The sequence below is a fragment of the Amblyomma mixtum genome, chromosome 3 (assembly GCF_055824585.1).
Source record: "Amblyomma mixtum isolate Tamu chromosome 3, ASM5582458v1, whole genome shotgun sequence".
Taxonomy (NCBI): Eukaryota; Metazoa; Arthropoda; class Arachnida; order Ixodida; family Ixodidae; genus Amblyomma; species Amblyomma mixtum.
In genome coordinates this window covers 272,602,338-272,625,045 of record NC_143014.1, presented here as the reverse complement: position 1 = coordinate 272,625,045, position 22,708 = coordinate 272,602,338, and the positions used below count along the sequence as shown (strand labels likewise).

The 22,708-nt window shown below is 44.5% G+C and overlaps 1 protein-coding gene across 10 annotated transcripts in view; it reads left to right on the top strand.

The window, feature by feature from the left end:
- LOC149354866 (rap guanine nucleotide exchange factor 6-like) overlaps positions 1-22,708 on the top strand; it is a 602,352-nt gene that overhangs the window by 554,907 nt on the left and 24,737 nt on the right. For all 10 annotated transcript variants that reach the window (XM_089583523.1, XM_089583528.1, XM_089583522.1 and 7 more), the window contains 13 exons: positions 141-302; positions 1,634-1,741; positions 2,893-3,208; positions 3,672-4,044; positions 5,987-6,290; positions 7,449-7,513; positions 11,180-11,345; positions 15,335-15,511; positions 15,947-16,046; positions 16,419-16,546; positions 19,436-19,519; positions 20,153-20,227; positions 22,079-22,150. In XM_089583523.1, coding sequence (XP_089439649.1) covers positions 141-302; positions 1,634-1,741; positions 2,893-3,208; positions 3,672-4,044; positions 5,987-6,290; positions 7,449-7,513; positions 11,180-11,345; positions 15,335-15,511; positions 15,947-16,046; positions 16,419-16,546; positions 19,436-19,519; positions 20,153-20,227; positions 22,079-22,150 — 2,130 coding nt within the window. The remainder of the gene's footprint in view (positions 1-140; positions 303-1,633; positions 1,742-2,892; positions 3,209-3,671; positions 4,045-5,986; positions 6,291-7,448; positions 7,514-11,179; positions 11,346-15,334; positions 15,512-15,946; positions 16,047-16,418; positions 16,547-19,435; positions 19,520-20,152; positions 20,228-22,078; positions 22,151-22,708) is intronic.

Here is a 22,708-nt window from a genome sequence, read left to right as displayed (position 1 = left end):
GCAGCCAGAGCAGATGGCAGGACCATGTTCCTTTGCTGTTTTTTTTTTTTTTCTGTTCCCTTGCGCTGGGCAAGTTTGCTGTCATTAGTGTGTGTGGTGCCTACAGAAGTGTAAATAAATGCTCATGCTGTATCGTACAGGGGACACCGGATCGACTTTTGGCACAGTTGTTTGAAGAGAATGCACTTGATCCAGGCTATATAGAGGACTTCCTACTCACATATCGCACGTTCATTCCAAGCTCACTTGTGGTCTGCAACAAGCTTCTCTCTTGGTTCAATGACCCTCAGCTTAGGGACAAGGTGAGTGACACATTCTTCATCATGACTTCAAATGTTCCTCTAATTCTGTAGATGCATAATCTGTTGCTACTGACAGATGGCCTTGATTAAAATGGGCCGTGAAGTATTTCTTGGTATACTGGGCGGCTGTATGTTCATAGCAAGCTTGAAACTTGCTATGAAAGTTAAAATCTTGCCTGCATGGTGTGCTGTGCTGTCTTAAGATTGTTTAGTGCATGAGTGTGAAAAATGAGAGTAAGCTGACGTTGTGAACACACCATAACAAGGTGAACCAGACCAATTAGTATAGTTTAAAATTATGACAGTAGACAAAATGTTTGCAAGCATTGTATTTTGATATCTGTGCTCTTCAAATACAACTGCATGCAGCCATTTGGGTAGGCTTGAGTCTTCTTATTTGGAAACACCACCGGCAGTTTAGTGTTTGGTAATTGTAAATATTGGTGCTAAACCTTGCCACCCACATGCTGGTCACTGAAACACAGTCATAGTGTTCCTCAGCTGGACTTGCTAGGTTTGGCTTGATGACAATGAATGTCATGCATTAAAGGGAAGCTGAAACGGTTTTTTGAGAATTCGAGGTTATTCAAGAATTCGAATCTATCAAGCTTCTAGATAAAGGATGCAAAGTATTTTTGCACTAGCATTTAAAATGGCGACATAATCGTCGATTAAAACCAAGATGATGTTTAGGCTTCTCCTCACTACGTTGGAGGAGTGCGAGGAAACTTGGCAGTGACGTCATTGTTGCCGAAATTTCAGATGTCCGCTGCTTACACCTGCATGCTGCTTTGCGTCGTCAGATGGCGCCAAACAATGCATCGTGAGCTTCACCTTCGATGGCATCGGTTTTCTTCCATGGAATGACCGTTCATTCGCTGGAAACGTAGTGCCGTCATACGTGACGTCATTATCGGGGCCTCTGCCCTTCGCTGTGCACTTCAGAGAAGCTGAACGCCAACGACGACTTTAATCGGCGATTACGCCACCATTTCAAATGCTAGAGCAAAACGATTTCGCAGGCTTTGCCTGCACATTTTGCACATTCGGCCACCTTAAACTCATCGAATTCTAAAACCGCTTCAGTTGCCCTTTAAGGTTGGAATGGTATTGAAAGGAAAGGCAGTGCTGAATCACAAGTTGCTGGAATGTCTCGCAATATGACCAGATGTTGGGATGAGGAATGTTGCCAAATGGTGTGCATTTTCTGCTAACGAATTTCCCTGCTTTCTTTTTCATTTCGTGAGATGTTTTTTTACAAGTGACTCATAAAAAATTTCAAAGCATGAACTCATAGTTCATGTTTGCATATATTTGATTCTTTCTTGAAGGTTACAAGAGTTGTTCTTCTTTGGGTAAACAATCACTTCACTGATTTCGAGACTGATCCAGAAATGATGGAGTTTTTGGAGCAGTTCGAGCAATGCCTCGAAGCAAATGTGAGTGCTTGTTCTGTTTCTCTTGGGCAGATATTATGAAACATGTCAGAGCCATCATTCCTAAGGGCACTGCAAGCTGAAGTGTATGCAAACTGTTTTGTTAATAACACCATTTGAATGTGCCACAGTGTCCTAGTAGGGTTTCAAGAGAGATGTGCGGTTATAATGTGTTGCTAAATGTTATGAAGCAGTTTCTTTTATGGGCTTCACTGAATAATTTTACGCAAAACTAAAACTTAATAAGACATGTACACAGGTGATCACTTAATGCTTTAATGTAGTATTAATAAAGGTGCTTGCTATGAAGTGCTGCAAAAACTTCCGGTTTTTGTTGTTGTGGCACCTAATGTGTTACTTTAATCGTAACATTAATGACTGGCATCATATACTCACAAATTATTCCTTATTCCTGGTAAAAAATTATGCTTGCAAAAAATGGTAATTTTTCTGAGGGTGACAGTTGATTGACTCAAACTAATTTCGTTAAATCTTCATCTGGACTAAGCATCAGTTGAGACCCATGCATAAGCTTTGAGCTGGAGTGAAGTGTGCCATTTTCTACCTGTAAATTACGAAGTACTCATGTGAGGTCACAAGTGCATTCTATACCATTATATTAATTTTTATTTTCATAGCAATATAATTCCTTAAAAAATAAAAAGGTTACCTCATATCATAGACTGCTGGACAGCCTGTCTTCTTGCTTTTACTATCCAGGTTAGTTTGGAAGATGGGGCAATAGTTGAAGATACCCTCTGTAGAGTAAAGTAGAGCTTCTGTGGCTGTTGATAGCAGTGCATTTCTGCAGTGGTTGCACCCAGCATTTTGCATGTGTGCATGTGAAAATTTTTAATTCTCATCATTGTGATACTTGGCTGTGACTTGAAGCAGCAGCATTGCAGAAGTAATGAAACAGTTTGTTAAGGGTAAAAATTTTAGCACAAAGCAGTATTCTAGCAAGCTCTTCAAAGCAACACCTGTCACCATGTCGCTTGTTTTGTTTGGACAGCCTGTTTGTTTTTCTCCATTCAACCACTAAGCACATAAAACTTGCTGTAGTGGAACTTGCCATGTTGCCATCAAATTTTTTTGCTTTTTATTCTTGTTTGGTTTCATCACTGATTTCCTGCTTCCTTGTAACCTGTTTACAGAAAATGCACGCGCAGTTGCGTTTGCTGAACATTGCATGTGCCACCAAGGCACGCACACGGGTGGTGACGCTAGCGAGGTCGTCACGGGATGATGAGCTTCCTTTCCAAATTCTTGGAGGCTATGAGACTGGCAATGCCATCTTTGTGGCCAAAGTGGACAAGGCCAACTCGAAATCTGAGGACGGCTGGCTCAAGCGAGGCGATGAGATCCTGGAAGTGAATGGCCAGAGCTTCGCCACAATGTCTTACAATCAGGCCATGGAGATCCTGAGGAAGGCCACCCACCTGTGCATCACTGTCCGATCAAATCTTCTAGGTGAGCAGAGCGGGACATGGGGCTACCTTTCTTTCTGCTGCACCGTATTGTGTATGAGACCATTATTTGCAACATCTTACTGGTGGCATAATGGGTATTTGTTCATGTGAGAACATTGCAGTGAATAGGGTTGACTTGTGTAGGTGCAGTTGCTGTATGGATTTGTTGTAAATGCATAACATGTATGTACGTGATTCTAAACCCTGTTTGTTTCACAGTGATTTTCTTCAGCCTGCATTATGTGTAGCAGTTAGTCAGCAGTGTGTAGTGCACAGGAGGTGTGATGCAGAAATTTTGTGCCTTATCTTCCTGTGACTAAGTTGTTTGATGTCACTGTTATTACTATAAAATGGCTTGTCAGTAGCAAGAATCATGCATCTCATTCTTTTTTCTTGTTTTCTTTACCCCTACTTTCTTTCCATCTAAAACAATGCAAACAACCCAACTCTCTTGGAATGTCCAGAGTTCAAGGAGATGTTGAACAACCCAGAGAAGGCCATGCGCCCTCGTGGCCGCAAGAGCTCGGAGATACTGCGGCTGCAACCCGATCCACGGCTCCGGCTCTCATCACACCTCGAGTGGAGCGATGTGGTCGGCCTGCCACTGGGTGTCGGCGGCCTGCCACTTGGCGTTGGCTGGGGCGGCCAACACCCATCATCGGCAGTGGGCTCTCCTGCACCTGCAACAGGGGCTTCGGTGTCATCGTCGGGTTCGTGCACAGGGAATGGAGATGTGGCCTGCAAAGAAGATAAGAAGGGATTCATGACTCTGGGTCACCGGGCTAAGCTCAAGAAGGCATTGGCAAAGATGAATTTCATTCCCAAGACACTCAATGTGTAAGTTTGTGCTGTTTGAGATTTTGGGCTGGTTCCAGCACTCTGCAGGGCATTGAGAGTGCTTTTGTTTTCAGTACCTTGGTCACAGTGATGCTTATTGTCTTGTAACAGCAGCAAGGGTTAACTGAGACAGTCAGTCCTGGAGAACCCTTGAGTGCATACCATCAAGGTCTGACTGTGATATTGTTGAGGTCTATCAGACACCATTCACAGGATCTGGCCATCATCTCACTGCTGCTTTCTTTCACTTCAGACTCGCTGCCAGTAAAAACGCCATCACTATTTTCTTCACTTGAAGAATAAAACACGACACTGACATCGTCATCATTTGCGCTATCATCTGATCGAGATTGATCACCTGCATCGCTATCATCTGATGGAGATTGCTCTCCCGCATGAGAACTCCGCACGAATGATGCCATGTTTGTTTCAAAGCATGAGAAACACAAGGCACGCCTTCTGCCATCAAGTGTGCAAACTCTCATGCAGTAAAAGCACAAATGGCAGAGCCCATGCTGCCGTTTATGTTTAGAACTGAAAAGCACCATTTGACAAGCTGGCCTCGTCAAAAGCCACTTGGAACATTGCGGAACACCCGTGACTACCTCAGCTCATCATAAGCGAAAAAGTGGCGGATTGCTTGTGACGAGCTGAGGTCGTCATATGCCCGTAAGGGGTCAAAGGGGCTTTGATTTTTGTATATTTTAGCTACAATGGCAAATGAATAATAATAATAATAATAATAAATGGACTCCCAGATTTCAGAAAATTACCAGAGCATTTATTAGTTCAGTTTTAGTGCGTATTGTGTTGCACAGAATAATTGAGTATGCACTGGTTACCTTGTGGTAGCCTCTGTGCTCCTTGACTATTGGTAGCCAGTAACTGAAGCCCTTTTAAGATGTTTGGTCAATATTTTAAAAGATAAATTAACTACTATATGCCCTCAAGGCCATAGTTTACAAAACTTGTTTACTTGGGCCCACAACTTTCAAATATCTATTCCCACACATCTTTGGTTTGTTTTGAGTCACACAGAGATCGCTTTTTCTGCTTATTTTGTTTGGTGGTCCATATGGAATTTTTGTTGTTGTCTGCCGTATTTTTATTCGGCATGTAAAAGTGCTGTTGTTTGATTGTGACTGCAGGCAATCAGCTGAACTAGCTTAGTCTACTGGGGTTGCCAAGACAAAACATTAGCTGGTAGCTGGTTTCATACTTTTCTGTTAGGGGTTTTCACTGGTCTAGTAGGCAGTTATCTCGGTAGTTTGGCTTGTTTTTCCTTAGCTAGTCTTCTACTTAATGGTTTTACATTAGCGTTAGGTGAGCCAAGATGTGTATGTATGGCAAACGCAGTATAATAAAACTTTCTGTAAAATTCAGTCCCTGTTTGTGATTTGGGTGCAAATACTGGTGCTACATGCAAATAAATTTTTGGTGATATAAAGGATGACTCCTAGTATAAGGTTCTAGTATGGTGTACATCAAGAAGTACAGGCTGCCATAAAGTACTTTTCATCAGTCTGCACACAGTAATATATTATGCTGTAAAAGGTAGAAAGTTTTGAAGTACTTGTTGCTGGGTGAGTTGGTTAGTTTAGGCGAAACTTTTTATTTTGCAGATGTGTTTTTGTTTTAGCCTTTCTTCAGCAATTGTGCGTTCAAGTTGTCAGCTTGTCAAGCACCTGTTTTAGCCAGCAGTTTGAAGTTTTTATGGAGTAATTTGCATACACAAGGCTGGCAACTGTTATTAAAAGAACTTAAACCTTTTGTGGGCTTAACGACTGGCTAACACCAAAGGTAGTGGAAAAGCTTTGCTCATGGTTTGTATTGAGTGAGTGTAAATACACTCGAGAGAGATAATGATGCAACTTGGTGCACTGGAGAATGTTACCACTGATAATTTTGCTGTCATGTTGAAGTCAGTTGTCATTGTTCCCAGGGAGTCTCAACTGAACAGCTCTGATGACAGCCTCTACTCCACGCACAGTGGATCGAGTGTAGGCTCAGGCTGTGGCAACCATAGAGTTGGCCGGAGTGGCTCCTCTCCAGCCCATGCCATTGCACCAGGGGGTTGTGGTGGCGGAGGGGGCCAGTTGTATCACAGTCACAGCAATCCGGACTTGAGCTCACTAATTGTGACCCCACACTGCGAAGGAGTGGATGCACCTGGCCGTGACTTTCCCGAGCATGTGCTGAAGGTGTACAAAGCAGACCAGACCTGCAAGTACCTGCTCGTTCACAGGGTGCGTGAGCCACTTTTCTAATCTTTTTTTTTTTTTTTTCACATTGCCCGATAATTAAAACAGTGAACAGTTAGCGTCATTGGTTTGGAATGGACAATAATGAATTCTAAATAAAAGTTACATCAGCAATTTTATTGACAAATCCTTTAGATAGAAGAGTAGCAGCCTTTGCTGTTGTACTAGTTCTTTATATAAATGAGCTTTTATTCATGTTCATAAGTTCCTTTTGCCTGCACAGTTGACCAAATGTATTGGCATACTGTGTTATTTTCTTAGAGTGTTTGTATAGATTCTGAAGCACTGTTGCCTGCCACTGTGGCTCAGTGGTTATGGCGCTCGCCTGCTGACCCAAAAGACTTAGGTTCGATCCCGGCCGCAGTGGTCGAATTTCAATGGAGGCGAAATTGTAGAGGCCCATGTACTGTGCGATGTCAGTGCACGTTGAAGAACCCCAGGTGGTCGAAATTTCCGGAGCCTTTCACTACGGCATCCGTCATGCCTCAGTAGCTTTGGGGCATTAAACCACCATAAACCTTAAACTGAAGCACTGTTAAACAAATCCCCCAGACTAGCTGCAAAGTTTTGCTTCCGAGTAATGCAGCCTCATAAATTTCCTTCTCTGATGCGGGCAGTCAATTAGGTATTGACAAAATGCCGCAGGGCTGACTGAATATGTAAGTATAAATGAAAAAGAGTGTATGCTTTTTGCGCCTGTTGTGGAAAGCAAGTCTCCACAGAGTTCAAAGGGGGTTGAGGAGTACGTAGAGAGAGAGCATTGCTTGAGCCCTTCAGTTCTGTATAAAACTGAAGGCATATACAACAAGTGGTCTTTGGTATACAACTAGCGGTATACAAATGGTCTGATATGCGGGAAAGGAACATTAAGGTTGCACTAACATTTAGACTGGTGTCACTGTCAGCTTTCAGAGAAGCATTTATAGAGAGCGGGAAGGAGGCATTGTCAAAAATTTCATCTTGATACTTACTGATAGCAACAGCGCCTGTTGCTTTTCAGGTAATCTGAAGCTGCTGAAAACAGACTGAGTTATGTGTTATGCCATTGGCAAGAGGGTTTGAAGTGTTGGGAACTTGAGCTTTGGAGTCAAGGCAGCAGCAAACTTGAACGTTTTCCTTGGTTTCTTGTTTCCCTCTTGACAGGAAACAACTGCACGTGAAGTAGTGATGCTGGCACTGCGCGAGTTTGGTATCACCGACTCTAGCAGGTAAGAAGCTTTTTTTTATGCGTGACTGTCAAGGGGGATGCAGGGCTGAAGGGTCAGCTTTTGAACTGCTTTGTGCTGGTTTTGACAAAACCGGATATATCCTTATGCCATTAGAACACAAACAAAATTTCAGTACTGTACCTTGAGGGTCAAAGGAGCTGTTCACATCACATTGGAAAACATCATTTTGAATGTACCGATAATTTGTTCCTTCTGTGGCATAGATGACCCGGGAAACCCCCTCATATGGGATAAAAGGAGGTTGTTGTTTGATGACCTCATTTTCTCAGTGACACCACTTAGAAACAATTTTGGTTTTCTTGTTGCTGCTATTTAAATGTCTGACATCTTTGTTATCAAAACCTAACAATTGAGCATGGTAACTACTAGCAGCAACAAGTAAAACATAAAAAAGACAATTGAAGGTTCCCAGGGGTCTGTGAATGTAAAGTAGAGAATGATCTTCTGCATATAGACTCTTTACAGCGCCGTATCATGGGGGCTGCCATCTTTGGTCACGTGATCATGCCACCATTACATGCCTCCTGAGAGCTCGGCGCGTGCCTCGTCACGAAGGCTGTTGCGTCTGTAGGTTCGGTTCCAACAGGCTGTGTTTTGGCTGATACGGTTGTAAAGGAGCGGGAAGACAACACTATGGTTTGGCCAAAGCTTCGAAGGACATGTGAGAACCCTAAATTGATCACTTCAGGCATGAAAACTTGACCGGGCTTCATGTCGCGGAGAGCCACTGAGCTCTCAGCCTCTTCGAGCCTACGGATGGATCACCTGAGTGCTTGTCTTTGCATGCACTGAAGGCTTTGCTTAATGTTTTTTTTATATTGTCTAGAACGGCAAGGTTTAATGCTACTGCGGCCACAGGTCGTTGTCTTATGTGTACCTGTATGCAGACACTGCTCTAAAATGCTCACATGCACATCGTACGCATTTTGTTTACAGCCTGTTAACGGTGCTATGAAACCTAAAATATTTTCTACTGGTTTGTTGAAACACAGAAAGGCGACAAAAATAGACACACAAAGGTTGACTATCATGGTAGCAGTACCATGCATCAAGCAGCCTTCACAAGCTGGTGTACGATCGTTTCGAAGGATTCCGCGATATAATAGTTATAATGCGTGCATGGCAACGCGTTCATACTACATGAATTTCACAATTACGTCAGCCTCGCATTCAAAACTGTGGTACGCTCCACGCTCGATATGCGGACATGGAAATGCTCGAGGTCTCGTTGGTTGTAATTAATCAGCTTCACTTTGAGTGTGCAGAGTCACTTTACTGACTGTCTCGCATGGACCGTGAGCAAAAGTGACAATCACCCGGCACAGCAGCCGCAAAACAAATGCTTTACTCCGAATATGGTCCACAGAAACCATGTTACTTGGAGCAAAGTTGAACAGTAGCACCAAGACTACATGTAATATACGGACTGATGGTAAGCGTTGTCTGCTCGTGCAGCTGTGCAGTGCATAATAAACAATAGTGGTATGTTCGAGCGTAAGGCGTCTTTTTTTTTTTTTCGCTCCTAATTCGGCCTCGGGTGCTCCTTTTACTAATGGCCACATATCTTCTTACGAGCAATGGGGTCTCAGCACAGTGCACTGCAGCTGAAAGCACGAAGTGATGGTTTTGGTGGCGGAACAGCTTCTTCATGCGGCTGTGTTGTGCACTTACCCTCGCAGATTTTCCAAGATCGAATCCTCTCTATATTCGTTATCTAGTGCTGGCGAACGTGTTTGTTGCGTTCCCATGCGGAGAGGGTGCATGACGAACGGGCGCGAAGATTGGCATTACCTCCTTGTGCTGTTCAGTTCTGTGAAGCTCTCAAACGATCGCATCCCGCACCTTTAACTCTCTATCGCAATTCTTGCAATCCACAACACAGCACATATTTCCTGCGCCTTTTCACATCGTAGGAAGAACACATTCAGCAGCCACCCGCGATATTTCCACTGCTGCGTCGAGGCGTACACGCCGGCAACTTACGAGGCCCGTAATGGCGCCGTGTTCTGAGCGCACATGTGGCGCCATCTGGTCTCAAACAGAAGAACTGCGTGCTGTAAATGGTCAATATGGGAATTAACCCAATATGGCTATTGAAGGCGGTTCTTAAGTGTCTCCTCCAATTTTTTGCTGCCACGGCCTTAGTTTCATTATCCTTGCCAGTTGTGGCTTGCAAGGTGGTTTTTGGTTGAGTTTTTAATGCGTTTCTGCTCCAGTCTTGCCAGAAGGTCTGAACAGTTTTGAAATGTCAGGACTGTGTGACACTTCATGTGCAAGTGTCACTTGAAAAAGCTCCATTCTCTATAGTTGTACTGTGCAGATCTTGACCGCACTTTTAATATACGTACCTTATCAGTTTGTGCGGCTTGCATAACCAAAATCCATAAATGGGATTTTTAGGCCAAATTCACATTTTTTGCCTCTCATTCTTCCTTAAAGGGACAGTGAGGAGAGCACTATTAATATTTTTTTATAGCAAAATCCGATAGTTCGGCATGTCATGGCATTGTTGCCACTTGGCCGGCAGCGAAAGATGCATTTATTTCTAAGAAACTTGGATTCGAAGTTGAAAAAGTTTTCCCGCCGCTCTGATTCAAACTTGGGATTCTCCTATGACGACACAGGACTAAGTGACGTGAAACATGACATGCACATGACGTAACGCAGACTCCGTGATTTCTGGCGGCCAGCAGTGCTGCCTAGCAGCAGCCGAAAAGAAAGGTACCGCCAGCCGCACGTTGAAGGCATCTATTGCGGCCGTCGCTACAGTCGCTTCGCTTACGTTTGCACTGGCGTTTTGCCAGCGTTACGATGAATATCGTTCTCGAAGTCGCCAACGAAGTTCTCGCAAATAGACAGCTTTAGCATATCGTGTACCATGGCCGTGTACCTTGTTACCGCTAGCGGAATACCGGGAGCCAGCCTACTGCGGATGAGCAGGCGCTGATTGGCCCCGATGCTTCAGGCACGCGCGTAGCTGCCGGGCACGTGGCGCCATCTGGCGTCGTCAAGGAGATTTGCGCATGCATTGGCTGCACCTCAGTGATTTGTGGCTTCTCGTGTTCTAGTGTTTCTAGAACCATTGGTTCTAGCAACACTGTTTTTTTCTATGACCTCATCACACTTGTACTTGCGAGTTTGGCCTGTGGCGGCGATACCTGTATTTTGGTTCTTGCTCTTTTCTACGTTACAAGAGCTTTGTTGTCAGTATGAGTGGCGTTTTTGTAATCAGGAGCTGGTATTCTGCCGATACAAGCCAACTTCAATTTCTCCTCAGTGTCCCTTTAAGGCAGCATTGATGGCCTGGCGCACTGTTACTGATTGTTGTCTATGTGCTCCTTTATTCTTTACTGTATTTTATTGTGCCATGAGCAGAAGGCAAATTGAAAAGGATGTAGGTTAAGCAGTGATAAAATTGGTTTGCCCTAAATTGTGGCACCAGGATGGTACTACATCCGGTTGTCTTAATACATCTTAAGCCTTAAGGAAATCTTTAGAATCCCTCGTGCTGGAAATTTCATAGCAGACCTCGTTCCAGTGTCAACCTTTTTGGTTAAGGTAGCTTCTGTGCCAAGGGTACAGCTTCTTTGTCCTTGCACATACTACGCACACATTTGACAATTTCTTTTTTTTTTTCTTGCACAGCCTGTACTCGCTGTGTGAGGTATCTGTAGGAGAGGGTGGGCTGATCAAGCAGCGTCGCCTGCCGGAGCAGATGCAGAATCTGGCCGAGAAGATTGGCCTCAGCAGTCGCTACTACCTGCGCAACAATGCCTCCACGGACCCTCTTGTACCTGACGACATGGCCTCGGTGAGTTTTTCTTTCCTTGTATTTTCTCGTTAATCAAAAGCATGCGGACTTTAGTTTCTCTGGGTATTGGCAGTTTTCTATATTTTTTGTTGTAATCAGCCATAAACCGTTATTTTCCTGGTGAGGCTCACTGGAAGGCTTCCGAGCCAAACATGCTAATTTCCATCTTTCCCTTGTTTTTTTTTTTGTTTCTTACTTCCCTTGGATTGGGCACACTACACTTTTTTTTTTGTTGTGTTTTGTTTAGTTTTATGCTTTCACCATAGGGAACTGTAGTGGCAAAGGATAAGGAGGAATGGTTGAGAAATAAGGGGAATGAAATGAATGAGAGCTGTGCTTTGCCAAAATTGTACCCGTTGCGTGCACACAATATGTAGATGTGAAGTATAGGAAACATTAGTTGCACTTGTGCACTATTACTAGGTGAGCTACATTTAAGGGGCTCTGAAACACCTGAGGAGAGTACGCGAACTCGCGAAACCACTACATTTTCTCGCCATGAGCGTCTGTGCATTTAGGTAGTGAGAACAAGTTCACAGGTTTGGCCCCAGTCACTGCAGCTGAATTTCAGTGGAGGTGAAATGTAAAAATGCACATGTTCTGGGACTTCAGTGTATTGCCACCAGCAAACTTAGCATGATTGCTTGAGCGCGCAGCTTGACTGACATTAGTGCCATGGAGCATTGTCCACTGGGTCCGTGGCCAAGCTAAAGTGGCTGCAAGGCACCCACCATAATCAGCCGCCGCAAGTACACTCTGGAGCCTGGCCGCGGACCTAGTGGCCAACGCCTCAATGTGCTAACGCTAGTCCAATGTGCTCAAGAATTTGTGTGGAGTTTGCGGACAGTGGTACATTGAAAAACTACAGGTAGAAGAAGTAATCCAGGACCCTCCATTGTGGCATGCCTCATTGCCCATAGGCTTTCTGTGACACATAAAACTATAACAACCAGTTATGTAAACTAACTGAAGGTAGCTTTCTATACAAAGAGGCTATTTTCTTCTTCCATTAATGATTGTTAGCGTATAGGTAGGGGTGGCTTTGCAATTCCCCAGTAGCATGTTTGCATTTGGTATGCAGATTGAATGGGCTTGCCACGTGGCGATTTAGCTTTTACAATGGTAGCTCTGCAGGATGCTCCAGTGTGTAAGTGGTGTCACCATTGTATATCACAGCTGCAAATTTTCTCATTCACCTGCTGGCAGATGAAAGAGTTATCAAGGGTGGCTGGTGGGTTGATGTTCCCAGTGTAGTCACGTGGTCTGGCTTGGCATGGCTCTCATAGAGAGAATGCTCTGCAGCCTACTGCTATCACTTCTTTGCATAGGAGAGGGGGGCAAAGAGTGGGGGATCAGTTTCCCTGCGTGCATTCCAATCTCTGCATGTTGTATGTGTGGCACTGAATGCAAAGAGCTGTCTATATTGATGCAATTTGCTATGTCCTGTCTCATTCTGCTTGTCTTTCTCTATTTTTAGCTTTCATGCTTCCAATGTTAGTGCACTTTCGTATCATCAAGTACTAGGGAGTGCCAACATTCGATGAACCGAATTTTTGGTATTCGAAATTTCGAAGCATTCATCTCGTGCGAATAGTGTTTCTGGGACGCTTGCCCGCTTGCTTTATGTGGTTTCGGTTTTGAGTATTACCACATAGATGGCTTTTTTTTTTATTGTGCTTTCAAACGTCGGGGGTCGCTTAGTATGCAAATTGCAGTCAGGTCAGGGTGTGACCCAGCTACAAACTAAAGAAAGGCGACGTCGGCATGCTATTGCGGAAGATCCTGCGTTCTGGCCGTCTTCGAGCCTCCGCACTGAGGTAGTTGCTGCCATAAGTCGCGTTGCTGCAACTGTGTCGAGGCAGATGCACCGAAGGAAGAACACAGCAGCAGACAATTGTCTAAGCTCCAAACCAAGAAACCTCAGTGAACCCTTTATATATTCTGGCCGGCGGTCACATTATCGGCGAGCTCGGTTGCCGCAGGTATTAAAACGCAGGCATCGCTTGGCCGCATTCATCGGATCGCTAGTTGAGTCCGCAACTCCATAGCATAATTACTGCAGAGGGAATTGACCCCCCCCATTTTTTTTCGAGAGCTGCGGGGAAAAGGTTATCTGATAGGAGAGATGCAAAGATAAACACTCAGCCCTACCGCGCTATCACTTCACCCAGTCACGTGACGAATCATGCGTCTCGAACATTGGCGACCTTTCTTGGCAACATTGAAGCAAGCCATCATACCAACTGTTGCGTCGATCAGAGAAAATCGAAAAGAAATTCTCTCGGCCTGACCGCTTGCTTGTTCAGGCTCCAATTTTGCACCAAAGTGGCATTTGGCGGTCAGTTTTGTTTTACTTTCGTTTGGATGGGGTACTTGCCTGATTTGGTCAGAATATCGAAAGTCTCCATTATATCCGCTGACGGCGTACCGAAACGGCAAGCTTTCGCAGCAATCATACCTGTAGGGCCATCTGTGCCCACCGGAGGAATGAACGCTCTACCACTGAAGCTGCGGCAAAATGCGAGTGGAGTGAAAGTGGCTTCGCGGTTGGTTTGAAAGGGCTTTCTTAGTTATTTTATCAAAATTGGGTGCAGAAAACGTTGTTCCATGCAACTACCCCCTTCCCTGCACCTTGAGCTTTTCCCATGAGTTCCTCCACAGCCTCCGTGCAGGGTAGAGTGCTCATTCATCTGGAGGGCCCATGATGCGCTACCGGTATCATTACTACAATGGAAGTTAACAAAAAACGATTGGAAGATTGGTGGCGCAAAAGCAGAGTGGTGACATAAGTTAGCAGTGTAGGAAAATATATTGAAAGAAAATGGTGAATTTTAATAACAATTTACAGCACAGTTAAAAAAAATAAAGAAAAGAGCCGAGCATGGTGGCGCCTGCCACCACCCCATTTCAAAGGGGACGCTCCGTCCATCTATTCATCCATCCATCCTGCGAAAGCTCACAGTTTTGGTTCACTGTCGCCCCAGGCAATGAACATTTTCGATTAGTTTTGACCGAATCGGGCAAGTACTCCACCCAAACGAAATATAAAACAAATCCGACTGCCAAATGCCATCTATCGGTGCTATGGGCTCCCTTGGAGACGTGATGGCGCGATGCTGCCAGTGCTGCTCAGAGGCGCGGTCAACCTATGTGCCATTCTAAATTCTTTGGACGCAGCAGTCCCATCAACGCGACATCGACGCAGCTGAAAAGAAGACGCAATCGAAGCCAAGAAGTGAGGATCCTAAACTATAGAAACTCAAACAACGCAGTGCCAAGTCTGTGCACAGAAAGTAATTGTCTAGCTCGGCGTTCGACATTGAACCCGTTTGACCACGGGTTCGATAGTTGGCACCGTGGCCAGTGTGTCTACGAAAGGCAATCCAATGTGGAGCTGCTTCTTGAAAGTTTCCCCGGGCAATGAGGCTCGCTGCTTGAAATGCAAGGCCAGTTTGAAGGCACTAACGGTGACGATGACGACATTACAAACGCACTTGAAAAGGCACCCCGATTTCTTTAGAGGGCCTACCAGGACGACTGTCAGGCGCGCAAACGTGCTACCACCCTGAATAAGGCGCCAGCCGAGCGTTCAGCAACCGTCAGTAGTAATATGTTCCACGCCAAAAATGAAGGCGACAGCGCCGAAAGTGCAACAGATGACAAAGATGGTCGGCCGATTCATTGCGCGCGGTATGCACCCGTACTCTATCGTTGAGGAGTGTGGCTTTCGTGACATGATGAAACCCGCCATGCCCGATTATGCAGTGCCGTCACAAATGACTTTCTCGAGGGTCATCATTCCCGACCTTTATGTATCAAAAAAAGAAGAGGTGCGAACGAAGCTTACAGAGCTTTGAGTTCGCGAAGCTTAGAGTTCACCCTAAAAATTTCTCACTCTGACTCCTCATCTCTTCTTTAAATCCAGCCTTGACTGTGTCTTGTGCTCTTCAGCTTGTGAGTCACCGTTGCCTCTTTGCTGCTGCTTGCAGGAGCTGCTGCGTGAGAGCCAAGTGAGCTTCCTGCAGTTGAACAGTGTGGAGGTGGCAACGCAGTTGACCCTGGAGGACTTCAGCATCTTTCGCCAGATTGAGCCCACCGAGTACATTGATGACCTCTTTGAGGTCAAGTCTGCCTATGGGGCACCCATGCTGGCCATGTTTGCTGAGGTGGGTCTTCTCTTCTGCTCATTTCTTGTTAAATTTGTTTTTAATAAATTGCCTTTAAGAAGTTCAGTGAATCCGTGTGATCATCCTTGGTGGTGTTCTGTACATTTAGGAGCTCCTCTTATTTTCCTTCCTATGAATGTAAACCGACTTGGTCATAACAAACATACTGAAATTTTTTTTTCATCTTTCTTGCAGCTAGGACGTTCTTGTTGCCACTAATTTTCTTTTAAACCGTCTCACATTGACCAGGGTATCCTTGCTTATTTATTGTTACGTGTGGTGCAGTATTCTACTTGGATTTGCTGTGTGAAAAATTCCGAACACATTTTTGCTTGACTGCTATAGTATTTTCCATTTAGGGCATGGCAGCAATTTTTGTGCCTTCTTGATATTCACTACATTTTTGGTGGTAACCTACTCTATACCTTATTTCAGCTTGTTAACCGTGAGATGTTCTGGGTCGTTTCTGAAATCTGTGGAGAGACCAACCCCATCCGGAGAATGAAGACAGTGAAGCAGTTTGTCAAGGTGGCAAGTAAGTTTTCCATTTGTTTTCATCTATTTTTGCGGTTCAGTAGCCGAGTGTCCGGTCTAAAAGTGCTGCTCTGTTCTTGTAGCATTTTAGAAACTCAGGTTGGGGACTGTCAAGTGAATTTCACATTCAGGATATAAGGCTACTTTTTTTTTTTTTTTATCCCAAATATCCTGTAGCTTTTTGCAGGCTGTGCAGGAGCAAGAAAATTTGCTATTAATGCTTGCATACCTAGAGGTGCTAATTTATGCTTTTGTACAGAACTTGTTACTAGGCCTAAACACAAACTGGGTGGTTGAGGAAAGCATTTATGCATAGTGAATGCATGAGATTTGCTACTTTATTCTTATGTCCTTTTTCTTTTTTTTTTTGAAGGGCAATGCAAAGAGTGCAAGAACTTCAACTCCATGTTTGCCATTCTGAGTGGCCTGGGTCATGGAGCAGTGTCACGGTTACGGTCTACATGGGACAAACTACCAACCAAGTACCAGAAGATGTTTGAGGTACATGCCTGATAGTTGTGGAAGTAATTGGCCATTGCAATCATTGGTTCATCATGTCGTTGAGAAGTAACACAGCTTCTATTCTTGTTTAAAATACATTTGGTGTGAGAAAATTGTTTGTGAACACTGCTTTGAAAGTATTGCCCTCTGTTTATTTCCCTGGAATCTGTGATGGGTACAAAGAATGAAACAAAACTGCATATTGCACTCTGACAGCTACAGCACTATTTTTAGGCATAACCTCCATCATTGACGATATACTTTGTTTACACGATTGTAAGTCAACCTGTTTTTTTAAATTTGAAAATCCAAAGTTGGGAATTCAACAAAGGATCTTGAATTCTTTTTTTTTACTTTCGACTGTGCACTCCATGCTCATGGGAGTGTTCATAGTTGATGGAAGGGCTGTAGTTTTAATCGTGGCAGCACCACCACTCGGAATGCCAGCACTTCCGGGGAGTGTTGTGAGCGATGGAAGTGCTGATCTCACGCCATGCTCACACATAGTTTCGCTTTGACTCTGTTTGATGCATTTGACTTGACTGCCAGCCACGTTTTACCAGTTTTTACTATCGTGCTTTGTAAATCTTTAGTGCTCCGGGTCCAGTAAGCGTTGTGTGCTCGTTTATGGCTACATTCAAGATGGCTGTCATTCTTTGCGCCAAAGAAACAAGCCGCGTCGGGCCGCAAATTCGCTATTTCGGGATGGGTGATGCAAGTGTGGCTTAAGTCCCTTGCTTATCTAGGGACTTTAGGTGCAGCGGCTGCAACGAAGCAAAATTTTCAGCTGTTCCACGTGATGTCGTGGTGCAGTTGTTTGTGAAGCGTGGTATTTCACTGGACAACGACGTTAGAACATTTTTTCCTGTTTTTTTTCCCTCGTCTTCTTTTCTTGCCTCTTCCCCGCACCTTCCCTCCTCCTGGCCACCTGCGAGCACATCTGGAGCTCCTGGGCACACTGGATCCAGCCTTGTTTTTTTTCCCTTCTGTTTATTCATCCTTTTGGGGCCTCTCTGCCCTACAAACCACCTTTACCCGCCCATAATTGGTGCAATTTTTTTAAATTGGTTTTCTTAGTTTTCTCTCTGACGTTTGCCTCCTTTTTTTTATTTTCAATTGGTTTTGCATGCGATTACCTCTGGTTCAGTGTGGGCTTCCTCTCACATTTATTTTGAGGTTTTATGTTTTCACTGAGAGTTTTACAATAAAGGGACCTCAGCAGCGATGACAACGGCAGCACTAGTGGGGACGAGTAGTCTAGTGAATGGTACATTTTCGTTGTAGAGTGTTGTCCACGGGCACTCCCTTATTTTTTTCCTGACATGCGATATGGGGGGTGGTTGACTTACATTCGAGTCGACTTACAATCGTGTAAATACGGTATTTTGGCCAGCAATGAGCTTCATGCGGCACTAGTAAAAACTTATTCCAAAGTAGGAATCCCACTGCTTCTTTGCTCACGTGTTGGCATCACTGCCTGGAAATCGTTCTCCGTACAATCAGTCAAGCAGTGGAAGTCATATGATGCCAAGTATTGGCAGCATAGAAGGTGCAGTAGGAGATCGGCAGTGGGCTGTACTGTCTTCAAAGCTGCGGGAGGCCTGGCAGTATGTTTCAAGGGGAAGGGTCCCTTCTCTACCTTCATTCGGAGGCAGTCCTGCAGTGTAGAATTCAGAGTTGTCGCTGTAAGTTCCTAGAGCCCATTGTGCCTTAGGTGGTGCGGGCTGGGCAACATTTCTTTTTTTCTCTGCCCACACTAATATATGTAAAATCCTAGAGATCCACAGGGATCATCCCTGTTGGGCCTCAAAAGACGGTGCAAAGTGACTTTAAGTGCTGAGTGCTTTTCCTGTGATGACAAATAGCCCTGTCTCCACTGCATGAACTGCCATTTTGACTCTGGCTGTACTCAGCCAAACAGGCACATGGTCAAGCAGGCAGTAACTCGGGCATATGTCTTAGTTGCTCAAGCATGCAACGTTGACACCGTATTGGTTATGTGACTCTGGTGATGTTTTCCCGGGGAACCTTCTCTATGCTCCTTTTGCTTCTCATTTGGGTGCCTGCCTGGTGCAGACTTTGATATTGCAATGTTACCGATATTCCTGACGCATTGAAGCTGATGTTCAGCACCTTGCTGAGTTCTCAGGTCAGAATGAGGCAATTCAGCTCGTCACAGTGCTTTTAACTTTGCAGCATGACAGCTGTGCATCTCTGTCCTGATTGTGTCTTGTCCTTGGCATCAGTATCACCAGCCCTGATATGCTTCACTCATTGCCTCACTGTGCTTGTATCTACCATAAACGTTCAACTGCTGCCTAATATTAATGTCTGCAGCATTTTTCACATGCATGAATTCAGTTCTCATTTACTTGAGTTTAATGCACGTGTTTTTCAACTGAAAAAAATGTCTACCTTAAAGAGCATGTGTGTTGTGGTATTCACATAAGGGAGTCACCTAGGGGAGAGGGAGGTGACATTACCATGCAGCCTCAGCTCCTATGCTCTCACATGGGATGGAGCCACAGCTTAGAGTTGTGAGGGAGTGGACAGATTAAGCAGTGGCTTGTGAATCGGAATCCCTTTCATTTTATTGCTTTACAAAGTCATGTGCTAGTACATTACACAAGTTGCCCCGTGCCGTGTGAGGGAGTAATAGGGAAGCTACTTGCGCTGCACAGCTGGGTGCCATTCAGAGAATTATCCCTCTGAAATGTTAGTCTGTACACTCTGTAAACACAAGAAGCCTGCCCACCTGCCCACACCAGTATCAGCTGGCAGTGACTAAGCAGCACCTGCCAAAATGACACAGCCCCCCCCCCCCCCCCCCCCCCCTTCCCCGGAACAAGTACCTTCACTCGTTGATTTTGCCTTTTTCTTTTCTTTCAGGATCTCCAGGAGTTGATGGATCCTTCAAGGAACATGTGTAAATACCGCAATCTCATAAACAGTGAACAAACCAGGCCACCCATTGTAAGTTGATACTTGAACTAGATTTGTCATCAGTGATTAGTAGATTAGCAAGGCACATGTCTCAGAAATGTGGGACTGGATTAAAGTGAGTGCAGATATGGCAAGAAAGCACTAAACTTAGCGCTCTTTCCTGTCCCTTCTTAGTTTTGCCTTCGGGCACCTTCATTCGCGCTGCTTTACATATGTCAGAATGGACCAACTTTGTTCACCTTTTTGCTTTCAATGTATTTGTGTGTGGCTGTATAATTTATGCTAAAGTAGACTGAAGTTATTTTATTGCCTCTAGGCGCAGTTTATTTAGTGTACCCAGCTTTTTTTTTCCCAGCGTTTTCCCCTTTGTGCTACCCTAAAAGTGTGAAGTGTGTAATTTTTTTCATTGTTCATTGTAAGCTGTCGCGGTGGCTGAGTGGTTATGGCGCTCTGTTGCTGACCCGAAAGACGCGGGTTCGATCCCAGCCGTGGCGGTTGCATTTCGATGGAGGCGAAATTCTAGGGGCCCGTGTAGTGTGTGATGTCAGTGCACGTACTGCAGTATCCCTCATAGCCCGAGTCACTTTGGGGCATTAAGCCCCATAAAACCAATTATCGTTCAGTGTCAAAACAATATCTGCTTTGTTTTTCTTGTTTTTCTAGATACCTTTTTATCCAATTGTCAAAAAGGACCTCTCATTCATTCATTTTGGAAATGACACCATTGTGGACAATCTGGTGAGTTTGTCCTGGGCGAGCAAAGAAAGCAGGGTTTAAAATGGCGTCTTGTGCATGCTTCATGAGTGATTGTACATAGACGTGACGAAGATGTAAAAACTGTATACTTGATGTTTTCTTCTGCATATCATGCTTTCCTTAGTTCTATTATCTGTGCATGTTGTGGCAGTGCGGGCAAAAAACCTTTCTCATATGAGATTCCTTTGCACAGTCATGACATTAGTAGGTAAATGGAGCAGTGGATAAATCTGTCCAATCAACTTATTCCTGTCTTCTTGCTGCCACACTGGACATTTAAAGCTTCGTAATGTACTTGACAAACCTTAGTAGTGATCACGCAAAGCAGAAAGGGTGTGGGTACTGCTCTGAAGTTGTCTCCAAGCGTGGATTGTAGTTCTTAGGGTTTTTAAATTTCAAGATATGCACTCTTATGTATGCAGTATGGAGTGAGCGTGGAAGTGTGAGTGAGCGAGTGTGCATGCGTGCTGTATATGATTAGCACACATCCATGCATGCGGGCATACATGGATGTGCATGCAGTAAAGAGTTTAGTGTGAGAAGTTGGTCAGACAAGTACCGGCTGCTGTCGCAGGTTGGTTCTTTTAATGACAATATTCTGCAAAACAGAAGCCCACTTGATCAGACCAATCATCTTTTTAACATTGGCTTCATCGAACAAGGTACCTTTAAATACCAATTATGAACAAGTGCTGCTGTGTTGCTTGTCCTAATGCCAAATAAGTTCCGAGAGCTGGTTTTGTCATTCAGGGCATGCACTTTAGATACTAGGCTTCTAGGATGAGGGGAAAAAGTTTCAGGACTGATCTGGCCACTGTCCTGGTCTTTTTCCTAAATATATGAAATAGCACAGAGCTTTATGCCACTGAGTGCCTACATTTTGAGCTCATTACCAAAGGAGAGGGTTGTATTGTTGCTGCAAAACACCTACTATCTGGCACCAAATCATTGAGGAATCGAAGTTTTTTGCATGCCTTGTCCCAGGGGTCCGGAGATACTGCAGCCACTCTACCCGACCTTTTCTTAATTTCTGCTCACACTTTGTGGCAGCTTCTGCTGCCTATGTATTTTTCCTCTCTGGGTCCTCTACCTGCCTTCTCGCCACTGCCGTGGCAGCACCTTCTGCACTCTTCCCTTGTCATGCCACTCCCCTTCTCAAGTTCTACATGTAGTCACACGAATATACATGCACATCCGCTTGCTTTTCTTGCCAGTAACAGCTATCACCATGAAGAAGAGTCCGGGACTTGTGTTTGCTTTCTGTTTAAGTACTGACAAGAGCTGGGGAAAGGCCGCTGCGGTGGCTCAGTGGTTATGGTGCTCGGCTGCTGACCCGAAAGATGCGTGTTCGATCCCGGCCGCGGCGGTTGAATTTCTTTGGAGGAGAAATTTTAGAGGCCCGTGTACTGTGCGATGTCAGCGCACGTTAAAGAACCCCAGGTAGTAGAAACTTCCGGAGCCCTCCACTATGGCGTCTCTCATAGCCTTAGTCGCTTTGGGACGTTAAACCCCATAAACCAAACCAAACCAAGAGCTGGGGAAAGTCTGTGTTGCGACTTGTAATTTGTGATTTAAATGCATCATTCAAGCATATTAACATATGCACACACACTCAAACACAATCATACTTTATTATTTTAAATTTTTTTGCAGTGTTAATGAAAAAGGGAAGAACATAAGCACAGCTTTCAGTGCATTCTGCTATCCTAAAAAATTTTTGCAAGAATGCTTAATGTGTCAAACCAGTGAGCCATAAAAGACAGCCCTTGATTTTACTCCATGTTCCTAATTCTTAAAAGCACGGAAACATCTCCCTTGTTTTTTTATTTGCAGGTCAACTTTGAAAAGCTCAGGATGATCGCCAAGGAAGTGAGGCAACTCATGAAGATGTGCTCAGTTCCCTACGTAAGTAGCATTGCACTTTTATAACATTGTTTCATAAATTTGAAAAACGTAACTGCAAGGGACAGTGCATGGAAAAGCAGACAAGACGAGCAGAGGCTTGCAGCTGGTTTATTGAAGTGACAGCTCCTTACTTCAACAATAGTGCACGTGCACAGCTGTTCACTATTGTTCATGGCCGTCAAACATGCCACCAGAGTCACTGCATCGAACGTAAAAATTTGTTCCTTATCGTACAAATGCCTCGCTAACCCGCTTGTCGGGGCCATATCTGACCAACATCGATGTTCCCAAGAATTTCACATGCCTTTTTGTCCTTTGCACAGCGAATTATCCTTGTCTACCTAAAATGCAGTGTACAGTCACTTGATTGGTAATGTTCTGGTGAATACTTCCCACAAAGTGATTCCACCTCACATGTTCCTGTAGATGCCTATTAATGCAGCGTCCCGCTCGCCCTACATAAACCATTCCGCAGCTAAGTGGAATTTTGTTTGTTGCACCTATTCTGCAACACACATACATGTTTTTGTGGTTGATTCCACAGCCAACCAACCTATA